General features: G+C 45.8%; 2 protein-coding genes and 1 long non-coding RNA gene across 5 annotated transcripts in view; 1 reads left to right on the top strand and 2 right to left on the bottom strand.

Moving 5' to 3' along the window:
• ESRP1 (epithelial splicing regulatory protein 1) overlaps positions 1 to 19,277 on the bottom strand; it is a 34,901-nt gene extending 15,624 nt beyond the window's left edge. For 2 of the 3 annotated variants that reach the window (XM_056333062.1, XM_056333061.1), the window contains exons 1-11: positions 18,700 to 19,276; positions 18,367 to 18,495; positions 17,372 to 17,485; positions 14,772 to 14,886; positions 7,217 to 7,315; positions 7,063 to 7,117; positions 5,170 to 5,280; positions 4,947 to 5,079; positions 4,821 to 4,863; positions 3,088 to 3,389; positions 1,337 to 1,555 (exon numbers count right to left, since the gene is read on the bottom strand). In XM_056333062.1, the coding sequence (XP_056189037.1) occupies positions 1,337 to 1,555; positions 3,088 to 3,389; positions 4,821 to 4,863; positions 4,947 to 5,079; positions 5,170 to 5,280; positions 7,063 to 7,117; positions 7,217 to 7,315; positions 14,772 to 14,886; positions 17,372 to 17,485; positions 18,367 to 18,495; positions 18,700 to 18,831 (1,452 nt within the window). In that variant the 5' untranslated portion in view covers positions 18,832 to 19,276. Of the gene's footprint in view, positions 1 to 1,336; positions 1,556 to 3,087; positions 3,390 to 4,820; positions 4,864 to 4,946; positions 5,080 to 5,169; positions 5,281 to 7,062; positions 7,118 to 7,216; positions 7,316 to 14,771; positions 14,887 to 17,371; positions 17,486 to 18,366; positions 18,496 to 18,699 lie in introns of all 3 variants that reach the window. The other variant, XM_056333064.1, reaches the window with a different exon arrangement.
• A 1,986-nt stretch (positions 19,278 to 21,263) lies between these two features.
• On the bottom strand, positions 21,264 to 24,069 carry LOC130146162 (uncharacterized). Its single transcript, XR_008820777.1, has 2 exons — positions 23,860 to 24,069; positions 21,264 to 23,769 (listed from the first exon to the last, which is right to left on the bottom strand). It is a non-coding gene; the product is annotated as an uncharacterized LOC130146162 (long non-coding RNA).
• A 374-nt stretch (positions 24,070 to 24,443) lies between these two features.
• VIRMA (vir like m6A methyltransferase associated) overlaps positions 24,444 to 25,853 on the top strand; it is a 28,302-nt gene continuing 26,892 nt past the window's right edge. The window contains exon 1 of the mRNA XM_056331448.1: positions 24,444 to 24,570. Within this exon, the coding sequence (XP_056187423.1) occupies positions 24,508 to 24,570 (63 nt within the window). The 5' untranslated portion in view covers positions 24,444 to 24,507. The remainder of the gene's footprint in view (positions 24,571 to 25,853) is intronic.

The raw sequence follows: 25,853 nt of genomic DNA on the forward strand, positions 1-25,853 counted from the left end.
TCTGAAGCCAGCTCTAACTTAAGTTCTGGGCCAGTTCTTCCAGTTTTGGAGGGAAGAACAACTTTATCACAATCCTTTACACAGTTGTTCATGATTAGAGGGTTGAAAACAGGAATGGTGGGAGCACATAGAAAGATAGAAATCTAGTAGTTCAGGTAAAAGCGGGGGGGGGGAGCAGGGAATATCTGACAGCTTTGGGCAGGGGTGGCAGACAGCCCTCAAGATTATATACACTTCCAGTTTCTTCCTCCAGGTTCTTTTGTTACTGCTGGCAAGGGCTGATACTACTGTAAGCTATTCCTTCTGCTCAGACATCTGCATCTTTTCTTAGCCTCTCCCAGCCCTGAACATTCCTCTCAGTTTTTCAGCCTTGGCTAGGTCAGCTCCTCACAGACACAGGCATCTTTTTAGATAGAGAGGTACTGGAAGAACTACCCTTCCTCCTTCCTCTCCACGCCCCTGAAACGCAGAAGCCCTACTCCAGGAGAAGGAAGTATTTTGTAGTTTCATCTCAGGCTTAGCGTCAACCAAAACAATTAGAAGACCCATTTTTATACCACAATTATCTGTGTAATCAGTGCAACCAGTCAGGGCATCTCTACAGAGCTGCAGGAGCTGTTGTCTTCTCCCCTTAAAGTCACAAGACTATGCAGATAAAGAAGATCACAACAATGCACCATCCTTTGTCTGAAAAGTTTTGGTAGAAACTGCTTCCAGAAAACAATGGCAAAGATGTGACTGTTTATACATATCAATGAGCTGTTAATCTTGGTGCTTAGCTGTAACTGTTTAAAGAAGGAACCATACAGCTGAGGAAAGCTTCAGCTGCTGACTTATGCCATAGGAAATCCTGTCTCTAGAAGGCCATAGTCACATTTGTCCTCAAATATATCTGAGGCACATTGTTCAGCAAGGCAGGGGAAAACCACTCCTTTGAGAGCTAATATTGCCCACACTTCTGTTTTGAAGATGCTCCTCACCATACAAGAGGAATTATGCATGCTGTTGAGCAAGATTCTTCAGTTCAAGCCTCTCAGTGCAGGAGGATCACAGCTGCTACTTTGGCAGCACCAACTGCTCCAAGACTGTGGCTTCGCTTTAGGCACATGGGTCTCAGTAACAGAAACCACTCTGAGCCAAATGCAGCAGCTGGCATAGCAGGGTTCAAATAAGCCAACATATCTATTGCCAGCACACTTTTAGAGGAGAGCTGGAGCTCAATTAGTGCCATTAGTGTGAATCCCAAAGGTGCTTACTTCTCTAGGGATATCAGAGGGTTGTGTTCACATATACAGGCAGTTCGCACAGAGTGGCTAGAAATGTGGTGCCTACCAACCTGGTGATTTAGTACCATGTGAACTCCATGGGTCCGAATATCTGTAGAAAACTCCCCCAAGAACTCCAGGATGTCCTCTATAGTAGCAGCATAGGGAAGACCACGCAAACGTATACAGTCTCTGACATTAGTGGGAGGCACAAATTGCTGAGGTAATACTGGAAGAATTGGAGGTGTTGGGAGAGGAATGAGAGGTGTGGAAGAGTACCGGTTCAGCACCTGTGCAAAACAGAAAAACAGAGAGGTTACAGAAAGCCTCCTTACTTACTCTTCAACTCAGAGGAACCGAACATAAACACCAATGCCATCTATTTTCACTCTGGGCAGTATTTTAGGAAACAAGTGAGCTAGATTCTGGGCTTAAACCACAACAGCACTACTTAGAATTCAGGTATTTTGAAGTAAATACTTGTATCTTTTTCTTGAAAAACGTCACTTTATTTTGGAGTATTTGAACTGTTATGCAACTCCCAGATGACATCTTCTTAGAAGATGAAACCTGTATTTCTACAGTATTTTTATTGGGAAAATATCCCAAAGCATTCTATCATCTACAGAGTCACGGTGACACTTCTACCCAAAGCATCTCCTCTGCAAAGCTTTAGGAGAGTCTGGGAACTAGAAGCATATTTCACTACCAAACAGCCCTGACTTGAGATGCAGTAGTCCATCAAGTAACACAGGTGGTGTTACTGAGTCAGTCTCAGCAACAGTCACACTTTCAGATTTGTTACTAATTTTAACAGTAAAAACCCTGCCTGATCAAGAGTTCACTGAATATTCAATCACCACCCTTTAACTTTCTCTGAGCAAGATTAAGATTCATTTACATTTATACAGCTATCTGAAGGTTTTGCTAAACAAAGAGAAATATGAAAGCACTTGAGAAAAATACAGTGACAGGAGCAAGTGTTGCAGCTATGCCTTATCATCAGTGTCACCCTTCAAACAAGGCACCGAAATCTCTACACATTTGGGTGAACGGAGCAGCACCATTACTTGGTTACAAAGACATGACTATTGGTTGGCTGTAATTTGCATCATAGACAAGACCTTTCAGAATCATGTTTAGAAGTCAGTGACCTCAGCTGAAGCTCTACAAATCTTTGGAGATGTACATAAACAATCCTCTCAGTTCTGTTTCCTTTCCTTGACAGTGTGACTGCAATTAATGGTCCACCAAGCCATGTTAATGCAAGAAGAGGTACTCTTCAGGCTGTTTCCCAAAGTCCTGCCGCACTCTGCTAGGTAGCCAGTGCTGGCAGAGGATCGCCGAGACCTGCCCTTAGAGGCAATTCATAAGACCCTTCAAATACACTGCTCTGAAGATGACTGCTACATCAAAAGGCTCTGTTTTTCTGCAGTGACTAAGGATAAGTCTTTCAAAAGATCAAGATTTGTTGCCAAGGCTTCTCCTAAAGACCATCATGTACTTCGGCATATTCAGCATCTGTAGCATAAAGCACTGGACCCACATAAACTTTCTACTATAGCTCTTGCTCGCAAGGCTACCGAAAGCCAAAACCCTAAAGGTTTGATTATATGTGATTGAGAACATCCATATACCATAAGATCTTACACTGAGAGGGAGCAAAGCCTCATGGAAATCCAGACAGTAGTCTTGCCAGCAAGAGTCAAGAGTGAGAAGAGAAGCTTTCAAGTCATGGCCAAGCAGTATTTGCTTCCACTACCGTATGCCAGTGTAGGACTCTGGATTACAAAAAGCCATTGTTTGTAAGGTTTACACTCACCTGCTGAACTTCTGCTGCAGTGCTCCTAAAGAGTTCAATGTACCTCTTCCCTAGCAAGTCCTTATGCTTTTTCAGTGCATTTTGTGCATATTCTTCACAAGCAAACAAGACAAAGGCATCCCCTGTTGGCCTGCTGTCAGGGTATGTGACAAATAGGATTCCCTCCTTTCCTCCTGTTACAGGGCAGTGCTGACCAAAGAATGTCAGCACTTCTTCTGTCGTTACGTTGAAAGGAAGACCTCGCATCCTGACAATCACTTGGTTCTCTTTCGACAAGAACTGTGCAACCTCGTTGGAAGTGCCTGTAACAAAAAGAAATACAGAAGCACTTAAGTCTGGGCAGCCACATAAAAATCACAAGCAGGCCCGGTATAGCTACCTCCTCCCCAGACAGTTTTTGAGCATGTAGAACAGTATTTGCCTCTAAAGTCAGGAAAGATGACCCTCTTTGATAAACTAGAAATACTGTACAGGACACTTCCCATTAAAGTCTAATAATCTTAATTCATTTGGAAGAGATTCATCCTTATTCAAGGGGAAAATACACAGTACTTACAATGTTCAAGCCCAAGGAAAGCAGTCTGTGCATCCCTTGCATGAACAGTACCTGGCCTACTGTGCACCTCGCATTTCTAACTTATGAATAACTTTGGCATGCTCTGAAGCCTTAATATACAGTAACCGAGCACTCAGACCATTGTGCTGGGAAAGCTGGAAGGGCATGTTGAAATCTGCTGAAGAATTTCACCCTGTCCTGATAAATCTGTTCAAGTCTGCAAATTCTACTTTCAGAAACTCTAGAAGACCACTGATGCTCATGTTATAACACTACCATCAAAGCTAGCTGCTAACCAACTTCACATCTTAATATGGCCCCTTCACTTAGAGCTAGATCATTCTGCAAAGAGGTTTGGTTGTGCCAGACACCCACCGCTTTTTCCCCAGTGTCAGTGTACCATGTCTTTTCTTTGAATGGTATAACTGTTACTAAGCCTATCAATTAGCTATTTATTTGACAGCTTAATTGCCTCTACCACTCTAAAAGATCAACCTCAGACACAGAGTTAGCCATTTGCAATCCCCAAAACAAGTAGCTGTCAGGAACCAACAGGGACCTTAAGGTAGTATTGTAGACACATATCAGCTTATTGGATCTTAACTCAAATTCTGTATGCTTACAGTCATAAAGGGGAAGAAAAGAGACCACAGGAGAGTTTGTAGAGCAAGTTTTGCAGCCTTTCAATTCAAGGCTGCAAATACTTCAATATTACCTTTAAATAACCATTCCCCCTTTAGTCTGAGGCAAAAATTTGATTTGAAGAAAATCAGTTCCATAAATCCCTTGTTATTTACACTGTAATATCTGTTTGGGTTTATGTGCAAGTCTCCACAGCAACAGCAGTCATATTGTTTTGAAAAACTACTCTGGTTTTGTTTTTCAGCCATCAATAACATTTAGGTCCCTTCAGTTAAGACTACGACCTAACAAATTAAGTTCATATGCAAGATCACCTCTCCTGATCAAATCCCTATTTCATAGGCTGCTTGAAATTAGCAAGGAAGAAAAAGAAAAATCAGAGAGCCTTGGACTGCTGCTAGCAAAGGACATCATAATTAACACACTAGGCAACTACTTGTTCCAAGAAAGAAAATGAAAGGCCACATCCAACAGGAGCCATTTAGTTACAGGTGCTGATGGAACAAACCCTTCCTTCTCACCCCCTAAAAATTACCTCCTGCGATTTTAAGGAAGTCTTCACCTGTTGCCTTGTATACCTAAGGAAAGAAAAGAGAACACGTGATTGGCACGCTATTTGCACTCGTGTTGAGAAAAGGATTTCAAAGCCAGTGTCACGCACCTCAATGTATCGATTCCCCATGTGGTGCTTGTGCCTTTGTAGTGCTAGATCTCTATGCTCTTCACTTACGAACCTCACAAGAGCCTCCCCATTTCTCCTACCCTGGGCATTGAGGCAGAGCGCAGCACCTCCCCTGCAAGATTTAAATCAAATGAGAGATAAAAATCCAGGACTGATGCAGACGAAGCATTACAAACATAGAGGTAAATTCTTAGCTACTAACTTGGCTATGTTTAGGCCTTTGAAGAATCTCGCTATGTCCTGGTCAGATGACTGCCATGGCAATCCTCTTGCTCGGATAACAGCATTGTCATCCACAAGTTCCATCTTGCTGCTGCAGGCACAGAAAGAAGTAATGCAGAGACATCTGCCTGCAGCACCTGCCACACACCACCCTCCCTGCTTGTCACCTGTGCTCCAGGGACAGGCACCTGTCCCTGCTCCACGTCTGCTGGATGGCACTGCCAGGGCAGTGAGGGCTAAGTGCCACCACTATCAAAAGCCACTGCACATGTCTCTCCTCAGGGAATGTCTGTTCTGTTAAGCTGTCCCTTTCCCAGCGTTCCTCTCCCGCTTCACCACTGTTTGCTACTTCAGCTCTCATCTCTTCAATCACATTCCCTCAATTTACTCCCTGCTCCTTACATACCAAGAGTTTGTCCTTTTCCACTGTCTGAACAGGGTTACTGACATAAAATTACACAGTTGCTATTCTAATCTTAGCTAGGTGGAAATGGACGCAGAGCAGTTAGATGTGACTGAGGTTAGTGCTTATTATCTGTACCGTGACGGTGTGTAAGAGCCAGTCAGAAGCCAAGACCAAATCTGTTCAGGTTACACTCGGCACACAGAGGACTCCTGCCCGAAGAGTTTAGCCTTAACATTGCTTGTTCAGGCCATCACTGTGCTACTAGAGACTAATATAGCTACAGGCTACATTGCCTGCTTAGCATGGGAATATCTCAGCCACAGAAAGCCAGGTTTAATTGGTCATTACCACAGACTTTTTTTGTTCTCTTCCTTGTTAAGAGTGCCATGTACAGCAAAACTCACAGCCACCCAAGGCTGCCTTTCTGGCTATTGCCAGGACAGGTTTTTGCACAGAAGAGACTAGACGATTGATTCAGCAGATGAATTGTTGCTCAGCAGCAGAGAGTTTCCTCTTGTTATAGGAGGGTCATGTTTCTCGCTCATATTTTAATCTCTCAGCTGGCCTTTTTGTAGGTGTCTGTCCCAAACTGTTCCCCCTCACCTCCTAATTCTGTACTTCCCGCTATTATGAATAAGCTGGGAATCTTCCACCTCATCCCAGGATTGCGTTAGTGAAAGGGATAAAGCTTAGAACAATACTAAAACATAACCCCTGAGCTAATCTCACTGGTCACTTTCTGCCAATATTGTTGCATTCTTTTCTTGCTTCTTTTGGCTCAGAAGTGCTGGCATCATGTACCATTATGACAGTTCCTTAATCTAAAAGGGGGAAGTATGTATTCAAGCAAGATCAGTTTAACACCAGTCTCTTGTGATACTGCAGAGGGAGTATCCAGCAAACCACTGAGAAAAATCTGTGTTTGTATGTAGAAAAGCATGATAGCGTTTTTTTTTTTTTAAAAAAAACAAACAACCAAACCCAAACAACGAAACAGTCAAGAGTAAGTAAAGCTTATGTATAAAACATTTTGGAAGAAGACAATCATAGCTTAAGCAATTTACTGGTAGCACAGTATCTCTATGGAAAGGTTTCTTCCCTATTAAAAAAAAAATAATCATTATGTGTATTTAGTAACTGAAGCAAATTGCAGGAAGAGCGTAAGAGTTAGTACCAATAGGGTTAGTTCTGCAAAAATAAGCACTTATTAGCAGAACCCAGAACTACCAGCAGCTAACAAGCAATACTGAAGACTAGCAAGAAAACTAGCTTGTATCTGATCACAGATTATCTGTTCCCTTTCCCACTTAAAGCATCTAATTGATTCCCACAACTGTGGCAAGGTAAGTAAAAGGAATGGTAACAGCTATTTGTAAATTAGGAATACAGAGAAGTGCAGCTTATTTTGCATCTTTAAAAAAAGGTGGGGGTAGGGGCAGCATGCAGCAAGAGTGAGAAGACACTTACCAAGGCCCACTTTCAAATTTGTAGTTTACTCTTTCTGGATCTGAAAATCGGTGATCTAGGAAATACAGCACAAGTTATTTTCTTCTTCCTCAACATACAGGACAGATAGCAAAAACAAGCAAGCAGAGAAAACTCATTCGTCACAAGCACTTACTGTATGGTTCAGATATTAGTGTTAAAATAATATTTCCCATATCTTCAACCTGAGAGGCTCCATAGGGAAACGTTGGACTGTTCTTGCCAAGATTTAAATCTTCATGCTGCAGTTAAGTCAATCATCACCAAACAGATTTCTAATTGGCTTCCTGCTAGAGCAACAAGCTTTCATGTTATCCTTGATGGCAAATCACTTCTCAGAGGAATATTTAATCCCTTTTCCTGCTGGGATACATTAGCTGTTCTGCCTTGGACTCTTACTACTGCCACCTGTGGGAATGTGAGGTCACTCCAGAAAGCATATGGGGACTTGAGACCCCATAATAAGGGCATATATATTTAATATACTCATTAATTATACATATATTTGACACACAGATACACTTTTGCATGTAGAAGAGACTTGAGCCCTGTCCTCTTTAATTAGCATCTTCTTTAACCTCTAGGGGAAAATCTGGTAAAGGAGAAGCAAACCATCAACTAAGAAGCTACAGAAACAGGAGGATACACCACATGCTTTCTGAACAAGTAAATCCTAAAAATCTTTGACAAAATTCACAAATGGCACCTCATCTAAACCTTGCCTATTGGAAGTTACAACCCGAGTTTTGTGCTGTTACACAGCAGCATTTTGAGAATCTGCTAGGAGTGCACTGCTGGAGATAACCAATAGACAAAAGAGTCCCGCAACCCGTATCTTCTTTGATCTGAAGGATTTTGGAAGATTATAGCAAGAATAAGCTCTTCTGCCAATAAACAGCAGGAAGCATTCTGTCCTGGAAAGACAGGCTGTAGAATGACCAGATTAAAACCCCCACATTCACAAAGGGAGTCTGATTTAAGTCACACATACTAGCTTTTCTCAGACAACTTAATCAGAGTTTACTATGGTATCTCTCCCACTTCCTGCCATATTTGCCCCTCTCTAACACCAGGCTACAGGACTGTAAGATGACTTGCAACTTTACTGCTTAATTTATAAAGCAAGTTTTCAAAAAGGTCTTTCCTATTCACATCTCCTTTTAGGGGTGTAGGGTAAAAAACACCAAGAACAGAACAAGAAGAGAAATAGCAGTCTGGGAACAGGACTTGCTTTTTTAACTTCTCTTATCACTTCACGTCAAGACTTTAGAGCAAAAGTGAAAGTTTCTTAAACAAGACCTATCCTGGCATGGCAGTAAAGTAATGCAAGATATTCAAAACAGTCAAATGCATCAATTATTTGCCCACATCCCCAAAAAGCTACGTTAGACACATTTCACCCAAAAGAGACTGTATTTTGGTGCTCAAAAGTTGCTTCTCAGTCCGAGATAGCAAGGGTCCTCTTAGAAGGAAAGAGCTTTCTCCACCTAGAGCTGATGCCTACAGGAAGGGCAGGGAACAGAAGAACAGCTTCTGTTAGAAATAGACACCACACACCAGCTCTGTTGTATCATCCCATCATTGGGGAGGCAGCACAAGTTTTATTATGAAAAAGTCTCCCCTATTATTTGTCAGATGACTGCAAGTCATTCCTACAAAACAGATTTTGTCCAATTGTTTTTGGAGTTAACTGTTATCTTGTTGTGAGATGAAAAATAATGTCAACTCAATGAACTCCTCTTCCACAGCAAGGAAAGGAAAGCTGTTGTGCCAAGTCAATACCCTTTGAAGCCAATTTGATTTTGAGACTGTTGATTTTAAGTGTGCACAGGTTAAGTTTTCTGTTTCTTAAACTTAGATCAGTGTTCCCTCCCCTTCAACTGTTTACTAAATGCAGTTTGCTAGCCATTGCCATTACTTTCCCTCCTGATACCTTTTTTGGTGAGAAGTATTGAGAACATTATATGGTTTTCTTAAAGAAACGAACTAAAAATCCTGAACAAACTACATGAAAAAAACCCCAAAGCACAGTTTAAAAGACTATTAGTGTTTATGACAACAAGAAACTTATTCATTGCAGCAAGTCTTCCTAAGCTGTACACTTAAGCTCATCTTCTCCTCTGCCCCCTGGGGAAGGAGGGGGAATTGAAAAGAAAAATAATCCCCAGACCCCCTTGCAGAGTGGGTGCCTAATCAGCACCACACATGTTTTGGGGCACCATGTGTATCACAGCAGAGGAGTGCTTCTCCTTTTACTGACACCCTTCCCCTTGCAGCAACTGTGCTACACTTGGGCAGTCTCTGCTGCCCATCCAGGGAACCAGAAGCTGCTGAAGACACAGGTATCGGAACCCTGGTCTTGCCTGACCATTTCTTAAATTAATATTTTGGAAGTGTTATCTTTCCCCTGTTAAAGTCAAGAGAAGATGCACAGGAGTTTCAATAGCTATTATGGCAAGGGACATGCATATACATGCACTTGGCTGTTAGACTGTGCTGTCAAAACTGAAGAGACATTTCAATATTTCCTTTTTGCAGAGCCAAAGATCCCTACAAACAATCAGTTGCTAGAAAGGGGACTGCAGCAGTGTGAAGAGGCTGGGAATTTGAAGCAAGGCTGTCACACAAGGAAAACAAAGAACTCCCCCACCCCACATTCATTTCCTCCAGAAAACATTTTCCCTGGGAATATTGATCAACAGGAGATAGAGTTCCTAAAAATGCCTTAGTGCCAACAGAAGTTGGTACCAGGTGTTCAGACACAGGGAGTCAGTTGTGCCAAGGAACTCCAGATTAATATAAACACAGTGGGAGGGGAGGAAGAAAGTCATCAGCATAAGCAGGAATGGGAAACTGCTCACACCTTCACCACTGATTAGCTAGAAGCAAGGCTTTTAGGCAAGACTGAAGAAGAAAACTGATAGTTTTCTGCACATGTAGGGAGTTGTTAATAACAACGTTAAGTGAAAACCTGAATTCTAATGAACAAGACTGACTACATACAGTGGAATCCTATGAACAGAGGCACTAGAAAGCTGCACTCTTGGGAAAAAGCTGTTAATGGAATCGTCTATAAAAGCCACCCCTCGTTCTGTGAAGGGAGAGGAGACCACATGTGTTTGTGTACAGTGATATTTAAAATGTTGCCTCTCCTGGGCAATTGGAAAGAGTTGACTGCAGTGAATAAATTCAAGTTCACATTTGAAGAAGTGTTAGAAAACAGACCTGTCTGTTTAAAGCTACTGTATGCAATAGCATGGACACACACACTCTAAATGAAGCAACAGCAAAAGATACTCTCAAGTAACAAGGCAGGCTGGGAAACAAGAAACTTTAAATCTTGCTGCACAGCTGCAGAAAGACCTCCTGCAAGTTAGTAAAGGGAGCAGGGGAAGGAGGCATATTCTGCATCAGGGTTGCCTATATAATATGGAAGGAATTTCTAAATCATTTCCTCAGATTCATCACCACAGCTCCACCCACTGCCAGTGTCCTCTCTTCTTCCCTCCCACTGTCTCTTAAATTTCTCAGTCTCAACTCTGTTCTTAACTATGGCAAAAGAAATACTGAACTAACTTGGCTCCAAGGTAATATAACATGAACTAGTGTTGTAATTGTGTTCTGCACTGATCCTCTTCTCTCTTTGTTCTGTTTTTAAGCCTCTTCAGGCAGAAGATTGCATCTTTTTAAACATTACTTCGCATAAAGATAACCTGCTATCACCCAGTTCCTGGGTACTATCACAGGAAATACAAACAGCAGTACACAAGATTCTCAAGTAATACCCAATAACACGCTTTTTATTGCCAGAGCTAAGTACTATTGATTTAAGTGCTCCACATCATTGTTTAAGACACCCAAGTGGAAAAAAAAAAATACACCCCAAAAAAAACCTCCAACCAAATCAAGTTTTAGTATTGCAGATCCTTATTATATCCAGCACAATAAGACTGTTCTGGAGAAAGCACATGTTTCTACCAACAACCAACAAGCAGATATCCCAGTAAGGTGCTACCCTCACAAACCCAGTTCAGAAGTCAGTGGAGCAAACCATGCTCTGGAGGAAGCAAGAGCTATTTGCCATTTAATGGCTTCTGCACACCCAATCTTGAGGCAAAGGATGAGTCCTCTGCAGACTGAATATGAATAGTCATGCAAGCTTTGTTCACTCCACCCTGAAGGCACTCGCAGTGGTAAAAACTGGCTCAGCAAGCTTTGCAAATCAAGAAGTGCAGCAAGTATGGGAGGTACAGAGGGTGCAAGAACAGCCCTGTTCCTTTTGTATCCTTACACATTAAAAAAAAAAATAATTTCAACAGACCCGAGTTCCTTTCTCTGCTGTAACATGATTGCTTTTCTCAAGTTTTTTGTTACTCGAAATTTCTCATAATTATCCTGCTGTCACTACTCTTACACAATACCGACTAAAGAAAGTCTGCCAGAAGACTGTCTCTTACAGTCTCAAATCAGTTTTTAGTGTAAGTTAGGCAGCAGTAGTACTCAGAGAACAGTTACAACTAGTCTCAGTTCTTCCTCAGTCCCTCAAATGTCATGGTATTTTAAACATTTCCTTACCCTGAATTAAAAGAAACCAGTGGCTATTTGTACAGTAAGTTTACAATTTCTTGTGGGTGGGGGGTGGAGGGGTGGGGAGCAGCAGCAGGAAACAAAGCTTTCACCTGAGCTCTTGGATGTGGAATGGTTTCATTGCTGTACACAATTTCAAGTAGTTTTCCAAAAAAAGTAAGTTCCAAACATACTTTCTAAAGGAAGAATAACCCAGCCAATTATTCTGTTTAACATTTCTATGCTCTTTTTCAAGATTGTGCTTGCCTTGCCTACAAGAAATACATATCGAAGCACCAACTATCCACTGCGTTATGCTCTGGAATATACTCCTACTGCACAGTCACTCAACATATCTTCCTGACTGTTGGGAGCAATAGAATACATTCTCTATTTCCCTGTGATTTGTTGCTTTATCCGATCAAAACAAAAGCTTCTGGAAGACATTTAAACAACCATACAATAATACCTGGCTTTCCCTTAATTCTTTCATATCACAAGTTCCCTTTTGTTGATCACTACAACCTCACACACTGGTAAATGGGGATGCAAGTACATGAAGGATGTGCCCCCCCACTTAAAAATAAATAAATCATTCTACTCCTGCTCCTACCAGATTGCAAATGCAGGTCTTCTGCATCTCTAGTCAGTACCCTACTCCTAATCCAGCACCTTCTATTCCCACCTAATGCTAACAAACATGGCCCAGTACAGTTTGTGTGGCACAAATACGGAATATTCCTTTCATGCAGTCCCTTTAGCTATGGGGTGGAAGATCTGCACATTCTGCAAGAATAGCAAGAGCTCAGTCAGATTCTGCACACTGATCTGCCACTTCGTTTCAACACACTGCATTTGTTTTCATGTCCCATGCCCCAGCATAACCACTTCCAAGTTACTTTTCATTTAGACATTTTCTTTTCTTTGCTACGTAAGTGTCTCGGGAGGAAAGTAGCTGTCCCACTTAGATGAAGCAAGGAAAAAAAAAAGCCTGCACAAAACTGTTTGAACTAGCCTTTAGACTTAGCACCTGCTTCAACATTTTTTTTTTTAATTCCAAGTATTGCATGCATGTCCGGACGCTCCAAGTGCAATTAACTTACACAGCTTCTGACACAGAGGAGATTAACTTGGTATGTTTCAGCAGAGCTAAGAGGAAGAAAACTATCATATTTGTCAATAAACAGAAAACAAAAATTGTTTTACTTTCTTGGTCTCTGCATCTTCCACCCCCAACACTCTCAAGCAATATAGGGCAGAGACAGTTAATTTCAGCCATGTTGCATAAACATAGCAAGCCTACAGATTAACAGCATCAGCAGTTACAAAACAAGACAAACCACAAACATTAATATTAAACTAGAACAAAATTAGTTAGTTTATATATCTTAAGAAGCATATCTGATCCAGAGTTCAGACTCCAGCTGGAGAGCATTTGCATAGACTGACCAAGCCTCTAGGAACTCCGGAGGAAATACTGGCAATTGCCAAAACCACTCTCAGATGGCGCTGACTCTTCAGGGGCTTCCTGACAGCCCAGTAATGCAGGGGGGTCTGCTCCCCTCTCACAGCAGGCAGGGAGCACACACTGTCACTGTGCCTCAGCTGACCAGTAACACTCCAGGCAGCTACAGTTGTATGACTGTTCCCACAGTGGCAAGACATACACCAGACATTCACAGGAGGAGAAAGCAAAGACATTTCTCAAAAACAGCTGAAGTAGCCCATTATCTAACTTCTCGAGCTCGTGTCAAAGCATCTCTAAACAATGTGTTAAGTTTTTTGACCATGACTTTAAGTAGCCCATCATCCAGCTTCTAGACTATGGAACACATGTGTTTACTTTGCTTTTTACATTAAAAATTAACACTTCTGCACTAAGTGTGAAGCAAAGCTATAAAGTATGGTGAGAAGTGATTTCTGCCCCTTCACTGAGGGAGTCTGATCTTAATTCACAGATGGCAAAGCAAAGCAGACAGCCTGCAATATTAAAACTTATGGTTAAACACCAAAAAAAAAAATCCATAGCTGCATAAAATATCTATGCCCCTGCAACACAGGTACAAAGCCCAGGCAACACTAGTCCTGCAGTGAAAGATCAAAATAATTCAGAAGCCACAGACTTTCGAGTCTGAAAAATACTAGCTCTTAATGGCAACCAGTATGGACATAATAAGCTAGTCAGAGGAAAAAACATTATTACAAACTACAGCAAAACCCAATAAAAAATATATTTAAAAAACCTGTAAAATTCCTTTATCCATCCTTGCTAGCTAGCTTTTGTGGTCCTTGCTTCAGTAAGTCAGCAGGGAAGTGAAGGGAAGTGTTTTTCGTATCTGAGAACACATTTGAGACAAGGACTGGAGCCTGCAGCAAGAGGGAAGACTGACAGGGAAGCAAGGAGGAAGGCACAGCCAAGTCATTCACAGCCCCAGTTTCAGCTTCGCTAATTATATATGGCATGCAAACAAAACCAAGCTAAGATTAGTAAAGAGCCAGACAGGACTAGTTTACAGACCACTTAAGACTATTCAGAAATTAATTTTACACATACCTATCACTGAAAATGGAAACTTGTTATTGACTGAATCTTATTGCCAGCCCAGCCTCACCTTGCTAGGTGCAACACGTGCATCTTCCATGAGACTGAGTACTACATGTGCCAACAGCACCGCTGCCTTTGATTCACTCCCCAGCCAAAGATTCACTACAAGGTCACAGCAAGAATAACTTTTCCCCCTCCTAAAAGTTAAGATGGTGTCCCAACATTTACTCTTACCTAAATCTGATACAACAGGCAACCTCACAACTTTTAGTATTCATATCAGCAATTCAAACAAATGTGAAAGTTACACAAAAATGTATAGTTTTGTCTCTTTAAACTTAAAGGACAGTAAAGAAACCATACAGAAATCAAGAAAAAAAATACAGGATTTTCCCCACAGGAGCATGCATCCTCATGTTTTTATCTTTACATTTGTGAAAAAGCTCAGTACAGCTCCTAGTCACTCGTTAAAGTTATACCACCCCTAAATACGTGTTGCAAGCATTTACTCACGCATTTCCATTCTAAAATTCAGCCAAAGCTGTAACAGCAGCAGACATCATCACTGTTAAAAGGATACATTCTGTCATGGCTGCAACGTTGAGCTTGCTAAGGTCAGGTGAGCCAGGGCAACACTTCTTGAACTCTTTCCGCAAGTCAAAAAAGGAGTAGAAGCATTCAGGCAGCAAGATATTCTGTAAAAGGACAAAGTAACTACTGTCATCTAGGGTGAGTTTAATCTACTTTATCTTTAGATACCACGCTTTCTAACAATTTTCTTATCATGGGTAGGAAGATCAAGCAGCCATTGCTACAGGGAAACTCACGTAGCTCTTCTTAGCCATATAAGTATGTTTATGAACTTTTTTGCTTTCCACATGGTTTGAAGAGAAGTGTGCTTTTTCACTGCCAGAGAAACATCTGCTATTGTTACTGGTGCCTCAAATCCAATATATATGTGGGAGATCAAATGCCTGCTATTGTAACATTTATCATACTTGATTCCAATTTTGACTGTAAAGAGCCAGAGGGCACTCAGTTCAGTTTATAGAACCAAGTAAATTTTGCAAGACTAGCAGAAGATTGTTTTGGTTTACAGACAAGTATGAGTTTTCAGAGAATAGTCACGCTTCACACATTTATTCCCTTAAAAAAACCAAACCACCAAACAAGAAAACATCCAACTGTGAGCAGATGAGTGCTTGATATGCTGCAGAGGTTGTCAATCTATGCATAGGTAACTGCTTTAATTGCAGTGTATGAAGCCAGGAGCAAGCTACATAGCCCACTGGAAGTCAATAAAACCCTTTTTACCCCACCACTACATTTACCACATACTTTTAATTTTTGGGGGAGGTGGGAAGGAGAAGTTGTTTAAATCAACACAACCCCCTACTCCTTCAGTTAGCTCTTCACCCCAGACCTTCCCCCACAGACACAGTATTTCATATTCCACTTGGCTGTCTGTTGCGTGCAATGCCTCTCTAGACCAAAAGTAAGGGCTTACTGTGATTTAAAAACTGGTTAGCATCTTGGCATTGTAACAGAATGACAGGATATGTGAAAGCACATTTAGGGAGCCCAAAGAAAGAAGTGTAGACTCCAAAACAAGTTCTGCTTTAAGAACATTAGAACTTACCTTAGCATATGGACAGGTGCATTAGGTAAACTATACTCTTTAAAGAAAAACTTATGAAAATGCAGGTGTGCTTGCCAAGATTTCCTGTTCCAGTTTTAGCATGGCTATTTTATTTCCTCTATGAGAGATCAAGTTATGTACTTCACTGACATTCAGTTGGAACAGTTGATGCCAATTCATTCTTTGAATATCGTGAGCTGCTAGATTGGTTCAGACTGGGCATCTTAAAAGAAAGAAATATATTCTCAAACACCTAGCGATTTCTGCCTGTCTGGGTTTTAGTGATCCCTCACCGCAATCTCAGGATTAGGGTTTTGACCAAAAAACTACTACAGGTCTCATAAGCATCTACTTTACTTAATTTATAGACAGCACAGAACAGATCTTAAATGAATAATTCTTAACAAAACAGCAATAAATGATTTTTATGAATATTTGATTGCTATCAGTGACCCTGTGATGATCTAGAGAAAGGATGCTTGTACCCAACACCAAACAAACATAAAATAACCGTGGTTGTCCCTTCTTTTATCCACATAATTAACTGCATATAAAGTTTAACTGTATAAAACACATACCCATTACAAGCGAGAAGAAAGTCTGTTAAAAACCTGTTTCCACATTTTCCTCACATCATTTCCTATGACAAATTACATATGTAACGACTGTCCCTTCACTACGGGTCATGCTCATTCTTTCCCTTCTAAATTTTCAAAAGGTATAAATACTTAGAGCACCAACAAGTATTAAAACCAAACTCATCCAATGTAAGTGTTGTAACAGCACAGACTTGCAGCAGTGCCCCTTCAAAGATGAAGCAGCAAGTTGACGGGCACAGAAGTCAGTTGCAGTGATAGAAGCAGAACAGCTCAGAGCAACGCATGTTCATAGCAAATCACAAAACAAGATGTTATTAATATTGAAGCGGTTACTTCAGGACTAGAGACTCAATATTTTCCTGCAACCCTATCACTAATGAAAAGTAGGCAGGACCTCATAACACTGTTAGCGATTTGGCAACTCTGAAGTTATAGAAAACTCTAAACTATGGGACTAGTCATCACTCATAGCATGCCTCAAACTACTCTTCGGCTCCTTACAAATACGTGCACCACCCTCGGAGCATCAACTGACTACACAGAGATTGAAAGTTGCTGAAGCTAATGGTAAATGTAAAAGTTCCAAAAGACAGTTTATGATTAAGGTGGTTAAGTATTTGGCAACACTTCCAAATTCCCGCTTGTTAACCCATTGTTAACTTCCATAGGAGTAATCTGTCAATGCATTGCTCCTTTCTCAAGCACTTAAGAAAATCTTACTCCTGATTTAACTAATAAGGCATCTCAGGGCTACATAAGCATGAGGCATTGCCTACGCCTTCCACATAGACAGGCTTTTTAGTCTGGTAAGCATATTAACATATGATTGAAGTTTGTACTATGGTTGTGGGGAGGCACCCCCATACTAAAGAGAAGTTGATCAGTTTTGCACAAAGTCATACAAAGCACACCAAGAGTCAGACTTAAGGTACAGCTACATACCTTTTTGGAAGCTTCAGGGTGCAGAACCTGCCTAATGTGCAACTGTCCATCAGTACAGAAACAGAAGGAAGTACCTACACCAATGTTCAGCTCATTGCTCACAGACTGATTAAACTGAAAGCAGAAACAACAAAAGACACATGTATGAGAGATTGGAGTAGCTGTGCTAGGTAGTATCATCAGTTAGTAACATGTTACTCCTGGGGAGCGAGAACATGGAGCTGGAATTCCTTTTTGTATGAGGCTAGTCACTTCTGTAGATTTGTTTCTTACTAGCTAAGCACATGATAACTTCCACGATAATTATCTTCACAAGGAAATTGCCCCTTCCCCACCCTCCCTCCAGCTTTCTAATGAAATATGGCCACACAAGTAGTCCACATCACAGAGGAGAGAAAAAAAATACCCTTTTCCAGGAGCATTTGCAAGAGCACTGCAAGAAGCCGTAAAGCTGGTTGCAGAGAGCCAAGGGAGTGCCAGGGCAGAAGAGCCTTTCAGACAGGACACCCAAGCATGCTGGAAAGGAGACAGGCTTTCAGCCCTACCCTCAGTGAGAATCACGCACACCTCCCTGTTTATCTAGAGGCTTCTTTACTGTCTCCTTCCCAGGATTAACGAGCCACCACAAGCCTTACCAGGGCCTGCCACTACCCAGCCTTTTTGGGGGCACCCAACCTTAACCTCGTCCAACACTAATGGGGGCTCAACCTCAGCTGAGGTTCAGGGTCCAGCACAGAAGGAGACCAGGGTAGAGGGGTGCCTGATCCTGATCTTCCTCTCTTGGGGTTCAGTCCCTCCCAAGGCGAGTAAGCAAAAGACAAGGGAGCAAACCCCACCACGGATCAGGTTGCCTGGCCCACGGACGTCTGTGCTGCTCCTGTACCAGGCTCCACAGGCCCCGTGGTGGCGGCGGAGGGGATACATGGATGATAACACTGCCTCCACCCCACTGAGGAGCCCCCATGAGAGACCAGCAGCCGGTTATGGGGAGTCACCTGTCTCAACGCCTGCTCCAGCGGTGCGGCCAGGGCCAGGCTCTCCACATCCACCTGGGCGATCTCCTGGCACTCAGCCGTCAGCTCCAGGTGGTCAGGCCGGACCAGCACATCGTGCAGGTGCCCCAGCTCCAGAGAAATCAGAGGAGGGACGAGTCAGCTAGCAGGGCAGGAGGCGCCCACCTACAGCACCGACCCCTGCCCTCCACCCGAGCCTGCTCCAGCCCGGGGTACCCACAGCCGGCCCGGCGCTGGGGCCGCCCTGCCCGGACCCAGCACGGCAGGGGCCGAGGGAGGCTGCAGGCCGGGGTGCTCCCCCTTGGGGGAAAATACCTCCTTACTCCTCAGGTCGACCACTTTCCACAGGAGCTGGAGCAGCTCTCGCTCATCCGAGCCCAGCCTTGCCCCGTTGGTGCCCGCCGTGGTCACGAAGAGGATCACCAGGTAGTCGGGAGACGCCGTCATGGTGCCACCGGGTCAGTGGAAAGCAGCAAAAAAAAGGGGGAAGGGGGTGAAGGGGGGGGGGGAAGGAAGAGAAAAGGCCAGAAACTTTCCCTGCCCGAGGTACTTCCGAGCGAGACCCGAGCGGCTGAGCCCCCAGCTGCAGCCGCACCCCCGAGGACCTGGCGCGGGGGACGCGCACGGCTGGCTGCCCCCCTTCCCTTCCCACCCCCTCTCCTTCCCGGGGCGGGCGGCGGCCGCTCCCACGCCGGCTGCACCCCTGGGAAGCGCGCAATGGCTGCGGGCTTTTCTGCGCGGGGCCGCGGCCCTACCTGCCCCCCCCGCCCCACGTGGTGCAGGTAGCACACACCTGGCGCCGCCCGCCCATTGGCCCCGCCGAGCGGGGACGTGGCAAGCGCGGCGGGGGCGGCCGGCGGGGCGGGGGGCCGGGATTGCGGGCGGGGCGGCGGCGGGTGAGCCGACCGGGGCCGCCACGGGCTCCCCCGGAAGCCCCGACGTGCACCGACGGCGGCGCGGACCTGCCGGGCCGCGGTCGCCGCCGTCGGGGCTGTGCTGCTCTGGGAAGCTGCGTGTCCCCACCGAGGGGGCGGCGGGCCCGGGCGGGGCCGCCCGCTCCTGCCGGGGCACGTCGCGGGCGGGGAGGGCAGGGCGGCCCGGCGGCCGGCTGGACGGGACGGGACGGGAGGGCAGGCGGCCGCAGCGCCCGCAGCCGCCCCGGCGGGTCTCCGCCCTCGGCGCGGCGTGAGCGCGGCCGTCGGGGGCCGGGCCGTGCGGGGCCCGGGGGCGGCGGCGCGGGGCGCGGGCCGGGAGCCGCCGGCAGCAGCGCCGGCGGGGGCGGCCGGGCGGGCTGGGGCCGGGGACCCTCTCCCTCCGCCACGCTCCCGGCACCGCGGCTGCCCGCCCTCTGGCACGGCCGGTCCGGCCGGGCTGCCGCAGCCCTACCCCGGGCAGCCGCCGGGATTCTGCTCCTTGTGACAGCAGCCGCTCTTCATCTTCAGGCCATCGTTGCTTGCACATGTATCCTCTGCGCTCGTGTTGCTCAAAACTTGGTTTTTGTCATAAAAATAACTGAAAAGGTCACTGAGTGTAGGGTAAACGTAACACCAACTTTCCCCCAGGAAATCCTGTGGTACCTGTAGTTCTTTGTCTGTTTCCAACTTTAGTGTGGCGCTGCTTCTCTGAATTTTCGCCGAGGTGATGGTCTACAACATGCTTTTCTTCACCGCCGTTCCTTGTGCTGGTGCAGGTTTGCAGCTTGCAGTGCCTTTTATTTGCACATCGGTGTCTTGGTTTGGCAGACGGGAGAGGATGTGTTTCACCGCTGGGGATCCTGTCGGCAATCTGACTAGTCCTTAGCACCCAGCACCCTTGTCCAGCCCTGCCGCGGCTTGGTGCAGCGTGGTTGTCCTTGCAGGGACTGCCACCGCATTTCTGCGTGATACTTGATGTCCTTCGATAGACAGCCTTTGCACGATGTGAGAGGGCTGGAGTGATTTTCACCCTTTCTGCTATAAAATTTTGAAAATGACATTCACTGATAGCAGATGCTGAAATTTGTGGGGTAAAGATGGCAAATTAATTCCTCCTGTTTTTAAAAGCAGTGGCTGAAATTGGCCATGTAAATCTGGCATCCGGAACCACCTGAGCTAATTGTGCCCCTTTTATCGGAGGGTTAGGGTGCCTGGGTTTCTTTGTACATTTGCCTTCAAACTTTCTGATGCATTGAGTAAAACACATGAAGCAGAGCACTGGGGTGTGTGTCCCTAGTGGTGGCCGCAGCTGATCGGTGCTGGGCATCTGAGGAGCAGGGCTGGTCCTCACACAGCGAGTTTGCTTCGTGACCTTTGCCTAGCCTCAAGAGGAGGGATTTCATGGTATAGAGAATTTGCACGGTTTTCCTTTCAGGTCTTAGTTTAGTGCAACATCTTAAAAAAAACCAAAAAAAACCCCAAAAAAACTTTAATAAAAAAGCCGAGAAGTACATTTCTGAAATGACTTTGCATTGGGGCATTGCAGATGGATAGTGCGTGCTTGCTTGGTGGGTCATCTTTCAGTGAGATTTAATCATTCTAGATGGTTTCTCTCCCAATGCCTGCTTGGCTTTTGAGAGGGAGCCCTTGCCTTTGTGAGGACGATTTTTGGATGGGTACCTGTTCCTTTACTTGTGATTTATTGTGTACTGGCTTATGTGTTTCTTTTTTTTCTTTCCTTTTGTGCCTTATTGGCTCATCCTATCTTGTCTCTCTCCATCTAGGAGCATCAGACTCGCCAGTTTATTGCTACGGAAGGCTGCCATTATGTATAGTAACCCCTTTCATAGGTTAAGCTGTACCCCAAAAATATTTTTAATTCCCATTATGTCTTTTGGGTTCTTGATTAATCCATGTTTATTTAATTATTTATTTATTTTGGAAGCCACTTGCCACTAATTGCTACTGTAGTGCCATTACCTTTTATTTTTCTCTTTCTTGGGCAATACATTCCCTAAAACGCCTGTTTTCCAGTCACCGTTCCCATTCCACCCTCTTTCTTTCATGCCTGTAGTATCTGGTCTGACAACATGCACCAGTTGTTCAGGTTCCTGTGTTGTGTTGCCCAGGTTTCCTGGTGTTTGCGTACTCCCATTCCGGTTGCTTCTCCCTGGCCGTTTGTTATCCCAGGGCATAGTTAAGCATAGTCTTTGCATGAAATCTCACCTTCTGGATGACATCAGTGTTGTTACCTGCAGGAATGTACTAACTAGGGCGCTTTGTTGCATGATGACCTCTCAAGGCTCCTCCCAGCACCTTGTTGCCGTATTTCTCTCCGCTGGTATTCCTTGTTTCCTGCCTGCTGTCCATCTGCCTAATTTCCAGCCCCATTGCTAACTTTAGTGTAACTGTTTCTCAGTCCTTTTTGTATTAGTTCTGGTTTCCCACCACACATCCTTTTGTGCCACTTTCAGGACATTTCTGAAACTACTCGCACCTTCCTTTATGCTAAGAAGCTGGTCTTACCATCACCCACCCCCCAACCATGGCAAGAGACCTGCGTGCCCTCTTACCTCCTCCATGTTCCTGAAGCTTCCTCCTCTCACCCACTGACCCATTCTTTCCAGTTTATTTTGAACAAACCTGTGACTTTGCATATCTCATTGTCTCCAGGTTTTTCCTGCGAGTTCTGTGTCTCCCACCCTGCTTTATTTCTCCATAGGAGTGTCTTCAATTCACCCCAATACCACCTGCAACTTTGTTATCCTTTACTCACAGACCTTTGGTTCATGCCAGGTCTCCCACCTGTATCACTCTTCCCCATCAGTGCTCATGTTTTCTTTCAGAATATCAACTTTTTACAAATGGAATGGGAGAATTAGCAGAGCTGTATCATTTTGTTGCAATGCGTTAATGGTTACCACCAACTGTTTTTTTTTTTTTAATCTCCCTAAGATAATTGCTGCTGCTAACCAAATTCTGTGTTCTCCACTTTCATCAGCCAATAAATAACTCTTCATTGATAGCCAAATCATTCCCTGAAATCATGTAACTGGGTGTGACATTCAAACATGGCCGCTTTACCTTGCAGCAGAGAAATGCTAATGACTTGTAAGCCCAGCCATGGGCTGAAATCAGTGACGTTGCATTTAGAGCCATCTGAATTAAATCCTGCAAAGTCAATTCTTCTCACATCCAAAGCCATAGCTGTTACCAGCAGCGAGGAAATCACTGCAGATAAAAACGCAGGGCTGGAATTCCCCTGCCAGTTACTGAAACTACTCCTAGCTGACCTGGTTGCAATACTGTTCCAGGCTGTTCCAGGAGAGAAGCCGTCTGACTGGGACTGCGATGCTCTGGCACAATTGTAGGCGTGATGATGCCCATGTTTGGAGTAGATATGCAATACTACTCTTGCACAGAAGTCTCTGAAGAGACCATACACAATCAAAATAAGCCATGGCAAGTGTCACTAGCAGCTAGTAAGGCATTGTGCTACTTTAGCAAAATAGATGTAAAGTTCTTTGGTTTTCTACATTAAGAAAAAAAATAACTCCAGGAGTTTAGATCTATTTATCCATCAGGTTGAGAGAGCACTCCAGTTTGGGGCAAAAATGAGAGAGAGCAGGTAAATCTGCCAGCATGGCCAGGGAGGTCCCTTGATTTTCAAATTCTGAAATGTTTCTGTGAAGGGATTTGCAGTATTTAACTACATCTGTTGAAATGAGGTGGCAGTACTAGATTCGGAAGCAATTCCAGTCAATGCGTCTCCTTGCACTGCCACAAAACACTTCTTCAGGTGTGCCAATAAAACTGGTTATGGAACTGTGTGCTGTGGTCCAGCTCCCCAGCATGTGGTGTGGGGATGGGAACTTCCTGAACTAGTTTTACTGCTGAAAATGTATATATTGAACCACAGCCTTGTTTAAACCGATGCAATGTTTTCACCTAAAGTCCAGCCTAGGGGACTGCCACTGCTGGTGCAAGTGAAACTCTGGAGCACTGAGAAAGCAGCAAGTTTAGCTACTGAAACAAAAAAGGGACTTGCCAATTCCTGGTGTGCACATAAACCGGCTTATTTAATTAAGAAGCTGTTCCAGAAACAAGACGCAGATAATATGGTATAATTATCACCGTTAAGGAAGGTGCAGGTACGTGGCTGAGGCTCCAGTTGGCAGTTCAGAGATGCTACACATCCTTTTCTAGGCTTCCTACAAAGGTAACGTGGCACAGTTTTGCTGTTACAGACGTAGAGCTTGTACACAAAACTTGTGTAACCACACACTGCTTGCGTAAGATCAACTCCACATCACTCTCCTGGCCACGGGCTGATTTTGGCTTCACGGTGTCTTCAATGCATGTACAACTTCAGTGGCTGTTGCAGAAGGGCAGTGGGTGCCAGGCAAGAACATCAGGAGCCGTGGGGCGGTCGCAAGGAATTGTTCTACGTGTACTTGAGAGTTTCTTACGCCTGAAAAGGGTTAGTTTTAAATAGGGAAAGGCTGCAAAAGGAATTTCTCAAGCAGGACTTAATTTAGTCAGCGTTGAGCCGAAGCCAAACCTTGTGAAACCGAGCAGCAGCAAGGCTTGGGGCAGGCCTCAGCGGCGCCCGGCCACGCTCACGGCGCACACAGAGCCCCGCTGGGCAGCAGGGTTACCCCCCACCCCGCGCACCGGCTCAGCCCGCAGGCAACGAGCGCGGCGGCAGCGGCCCTGCTCCCGCCGGGGGGGCAGCCACCGCCGAGGGACAGCCCCCCAGCCCGCCCGCGCCTTTGCTCCGGCCCCAGCACAGTCCCCCGGGCCGGGGAGCGGCGGGGGCGGACGCCCCGGAGCCCCGCACCGCCGCCGCCGACCCCGCGGGTCCCCCGTGGGCAGGGCAACGGTGGAGCGCCCGCCCCTCTCCCTCAGACCCCTCCCCCGCTCCCGCCCCGCCCCTCTCCCTCAGACCCCTCCCCCGCTCCCGCCCCGCCCCTCTCCCTCAGGCCCCTCCCCCGCTCCCGCCCCGCCCCTCTCCCTCAGGCCCCTCCCCCGCTCCCGCCCCGCCCCGCCCCCGTAGCCCCCGCCCGCCCGCCCGCCCGCCCGCTCTCGCTCCGCCTCGCCCTGCCCTGCCCCGCTCCCGCGCCCCTCCCCCGCCAGCCCCTGCGCGCTGCGGCGGCCCGGAAGCGCTCGCGCGGCCGCCCGGAAGCCCTTCCCCCTCGGCCGAGCCAAGATGGCGGTAGACACCGCAACCGAGCTGCTGTTTTTAGACACGTTCAAGCACCAGAGCGCGGAGGTAACGCGGCAGGGGGTGTTAGGGTCGCTGCTCCCCTTCTTCCTCCTCCTATTCCCCGGCTCTACTGGCGCTCTCCTGCTCTCGCTGGGGCCTCGCCGGGCCGCCGCGGCTGCGGGGCTGTGGTAGGCCCCGGCGGTGGCCGTCGCCTCGGCGGGTGGCCGGGCAGGAGGGAGTAGCCCCTGGCCAGGGGCTGGCTGTGGGGCGATCCCCACCCCCTCCTCGCCTTGCCCCCGCAGCCTTGTCCGGGCCGCGGTGCCGGCCCCCGCGGCGCGCCCAGCCCTGCGCTGTGCTGGCAGCCCGGGGTGCCGGGGGCTGAGGGAGCGTGGGGCGGCGGGCAGGCAGCGCAGAGCTGCAGGTAATGGGGAGGAGAGGTTAGCGGGGAGCGAAGAGGGGGAAAGTGGTTCGAGTAGCCCAGTAAGGAAGTCAGGGAAAGAGCCGTGCCAGCCACTTGTGAGATCCTCAGTGCTTTTCTATAGCTAACGAGGAGGGAAAGTATTCGTGTGTATGTGAGATAGTCCCTTAGATTTATGATCTTAGTTCCTTAGATTTATACATTGTGAACAAAATATTTCAAGCTTGCTTTAGCAGTGGGAGATGGTGCAGGTATTCCACTTGGAGGCTGCTGGGATCTTGTCCGTCCTTGAAGCTGCTTGTGTTGCAGCAGGCTTGCCCAGAGCTCAGCCCATTGTGCTGTTCGGGGAGGAAGAAGGGGACTGTCGGGGGGAAAACAAAAAGTCTACTGTAACATGAGAAAGATGTTGCAGAATCATAGAATATCTCAGCCTTGTTCACGGACAGGTATAAGGGAAAAAAAGGAAGTATTTTGAGCTGATGCTGTGATTCAAAATAAATGGGAAGTTATTCTGGAGTTGTTTCTAGCTGCCAGGATCAGGGAGACCCAAGTATATTTTTAATTCTACTATTTAAGACAGTATTGGACAGGAAACACTAGCTGCTACTGTTCTACTCCAGGGCAGTATGTTCTCTTATTGAATGTTTTTTAATTGTGTATAACGTTTTTGGCACTTTCATTCTTGCCCAAGACATTTCCCAAACCTGAACCTTATTGAGATTTTATTACAGGAAAAAAAAATCAAATTGGCCTACAAAAAAGCTAGAGAAGGACTTTGGTAAAGGCATGTAGTGATAGGACAATGGATAAAGGCTTTAAACTGAAAGAGGGTAGATTTAGATTAGATATTAGGAAGAAGTTCTTTACTGTGAGGGCAGTGAGCCCCTGGCAGGGGTTGCCCAGAGCAGCTGTGGATGCCCCATCCCTGGAA

This window comes from Falco biarmicus, chromosome 3 (assembly GCF_023638135.1).
Source record: "Falco biarmicus isolate bFalBia1 chromosome 3, bFalBia1.pri, whole genome shotgun sequence".
Classification (NCBI taxonomy): Eukaryota; Metazoa; Chordata; class Aves; order Falconiformes; family Falconidae; genus Falco; species Falco biarmicus.